Source organism: Neophocaena asiaeorientalis, unplaced genomic scaffold (assembly GCF_003031525.2).
Source record: "Neophocaena asiaeorientalis asiaeorientalis breed wild unplaced genomic scaffold, Neophocaena_asiaeorientalis_V1.1 scaffold225, whole genome shotgun sequence".
Classification (NCBI taxonomy): domain Eukaryota; kingdom Metazoa; phylum Chordata; class Mammalia; order Artiodactyla; family Phocoenidae; genus Neophocaena; species Neophocaena asiaeorientalis.
The window spans coordinates 1,064,488-1,067,554 of NW_020172364.1; the positions used below are offsets into that span (position 1 = coordinate 1,064,488).

Consider the following 3,067-nt stretch of genomic DNA (forward strand, 5'->3'; position numbering starts at 1 on the left):
TAGTCAATTTCATTTTAGCCACAAAGATCCCAACAAGAGAGTGGAAGGAAACTTAGACGGGGCTTTGTTTGACTCCGTGTAGCGACAACAAGAGAAACAAAACTACCTATTTGTAACGGACGTGCTGCCATTGCTCTGCGCATTGAGCGCCTACCTATTGAAATCTTTACGTCGGGACAATGGGAGAGCGGCTAAAATTACCCTCTTGGGTCCTAGGAGGGCAGGATTCCTGAGCCCCTACTCCCGCCCCCCACCCCATCCTCCTCCAGCCCGGGCCTTGCCGGGCTCCCCCCTTCCCCAATCCTGGTCGCCTTCCTCCTGCCGGCCTGGCCTGCACCTGTGCCTGGAGAGCACCACCCCCGCCTCCCAGGCCCGGAGCCCCCTCCGGGGTTAGCCCCAGCCCCAGGCTGTCGGGGCGATGGGCCACCGCGGTAGAAGTAGGTGGGGGAAATGCCAGGGCTGGTTCTGCTTGAGCCCTGGGAACTCTGCGTGGGAGGGAGTTTGTGAGTGCTGCTCAAAAGCCACCTCCAAGCAGTGCCCTAGGATGCCAGGAAGCTGAGATTACCCTCCCCCATAGACAGCACTTGTGAGCGTCCTTCTGTGAATCTTTTTCTTCCCCCAGTCCCCTTTGGAACCCCACACCACTGAGATCCCTCCTTGGGGGAAGCTCAGGAAAATGGGAGAGAAGACGAGCGTCCCCTCTGCACCCGACTGAGTGGAGAACGATGGGTGGGAGATGTGGCTGGGGTGAGAGCCAAGCCGTGGTTTCCGGCCCAGAGGGCTGAGCTGGGCAGGGAAGAGCGTGGATTCGGCAGCTTACCCAGGCCCGGCCCGGCCTCAGCTCTAGAGGCCGCACAGTCCGAGCAGAGTTTATTTTTAAAACAGAGCGAATTACGTGGAAGCAAGGAGGGCTCTGAGGACAGAGCTTTCCGTCTCCTAACTTCTTGTCGGGACAGTGTGAGAAGGAGGTGAGCGAGCGTCTGCTCCCGTGGAGGGAGAGGGGCGAGCGGAAGAGCCAGGTTAGGGAGAAGAGCTAGAGCAGCTGGATTTGGGGGCTGTGTGCGGAGGAGCGGGAGAACAATGACACGCCAACTCCAGCAAGGCCGGTTTCCTGAAATACTAGGAGGACAGTCGCCCTGAGCCACCCTCTTTGTCCTCCCCCACCCCACCTCAGCTTCTCGCGCCCCCTCCTCATTTCAGCAGCCCGCATCAAAGAGTAAATCGAGATTAAGTTTAAAGAAGAAGAAATCGTAGTCTTAGTGCTGTTTACCCACTTCCTTCGAAAAGGCGTGTGGTGTGACCTGTTGCTGCGAGAGAGGATACAAAGGTTTCTCAGTGGCTGGCTGGCTGGCTGTGGGAGCCGCCTCCCCCTCCCTCCTCCCCGCGCCTCCCCCCGCCTCCCCCGCGAGGCCGGCGGCGCGGCAGGCCCCGCCCCCTTTCATGCAAAACCCGGCGGCGAGGCTGGGCTCGAGTGGAGGAGCCGCCGCGCGCTGATTGGTCGCAGGAAACCCATTTATTCCCTGACAGCCCCCGTCACATGGATGGTTGTCTATTAACTTGTTCAAAAAAGTATCAGGAGTTGTCAAGGCAGAGAAGAGAGTGTTTGCAAAAGGGGGAAAGTAGTTTGCTGCCTCTTTAAGACTAGGACTGAGAGAAAGAAGAGGAGAGAGAAAGAAAGGGAGAGAAGTTTGAGCCCCAGGCTTAAGCCTTTCCAAAAAATAATAATAACAATCATCGGCAGCGGCTGGATCGGCCAGAAGAGGAGGGAAGCGCTTTTTTGATCCTGATTCCAGTTTGCCTCTCTTTTCTTCCCCCAAATTATTCTTCGTCTGATTTTCCTCGCGGAGCCCTGAGCTCCCGACACCCCCGCCCGCCTCCCCTCCTCCTCTCCCCCCCGCCCGCGGGCCCCCCAAAGTCCCGGCCGGGCCGAGGGTCGGCGGCCGCCGGCGGGCCGGGCCCGCGCACAGCGCCCGCATGTACAACATGATGGAGACGGAGCTGAAGCCGCCGGGCCCGCAGCAAACTTCGGGGGGCGGCGGCGGCGGCGGCGGCGGCGGCGGCGGCGGCGGCAACAACTCCACCGCGGCGGCGGCGGGCGGCAACCAGAAGAACAGCCCGGACCGCGTCAAGCGGCCCATGAACGCCTTCATGGTGTGGTCCCGCGGGCAGCGGCGCAAGATGGCCCAAGAAAACCCCAAGATGCACAACTCGGAGATCAGCAAGCGCCTGGGCGCCGAGTGGAAACTTTTGTCGGAGACGGAGAAGCGGCCGTTCATCGACGAGGCCAAGCGGCTGCGAGCGCTGCACATGAAGGAACACCCGGATTATAAATACCGGCCCCGGCGGAAAACCAAGACGCTCATGAAGAAGGATAAGTACACGCTGCCGGGAGGGCTGCTCGCCCCGGGCGGCAACAGCATGGCGAGCGGGGTCGGGGTGGGCGCCGGCCTCGGCGCGGGCGTGAACCAGCGCATGGACAGCTACGCGCACATGAACGGCTGGAGCAACGGCAGCTACAGCATGATGCAGGACCAGCTGGGCTACCCGCAGCACCCGGGCCTCAACGCGCACGGCGCCGCTCAGATGCAGCCCATGCACCGCTACGATGTGAGCGCCCTGCAGTACAACTCCATGACCAGCTCGCAGACCTACATGAACGGCTCGCCGACCTACAGCATGTCCTATTCGCAGCAGGGCACCCCTGGCATGGCTCTTGGCTCCATGGGCTCGGTGGTCAAGTCCGAGGCCAGCTCCAGCCCCCCCGTGGTTACCTCTTCTTCCCACTCCAGGGCGCCCTGCCAGGCCGGGGACCTCCGGGACATGATCAGCATGTACCTCCCCGGCGCCGAGGTGCCGGAGCCCGCCGCCCCCAGCAGACTTCACATGTCGCAGCACTACCAGAGCGGCCCGGTGCCCGGCACGGCCATTAACGGCACACTGCCCCTCTCGCACATGTGAGGTCCGGACAGTGAACTGGAGGGGGCGGGTTAGAAATTTTCAAAGAAAAAGAGGGAAATGGAAGGAGAGCAAGAAACACCAAGGAGAAAAACCCGGTACGCTCAAAAAA

The 3,067-nt window shown here is 61.3% G+C and overlaps 1 protein-coding gene across 1 annotated transcript; it reads left to right on the plus strand.

Moving 5' to 3' along the window:
• Window positions 1-1,548: 1,548 nt before the first annotated feature.
• SOX2 (SRY-box transcription factor 2) lies at window positions 1,549-3,067 on the plus strand. The gene has a single exon (XM_024768128.1). It carries the CDS (start codon window positions 1,975-1,977, stop codon window positions 2,956-2,958), a length of 984 nt encoding a protein of 327 aa, XP_024623896.1. The 5' UTR covers window positions 1,549-1,974; the 3' UTR covers window positions 2,959-3,067.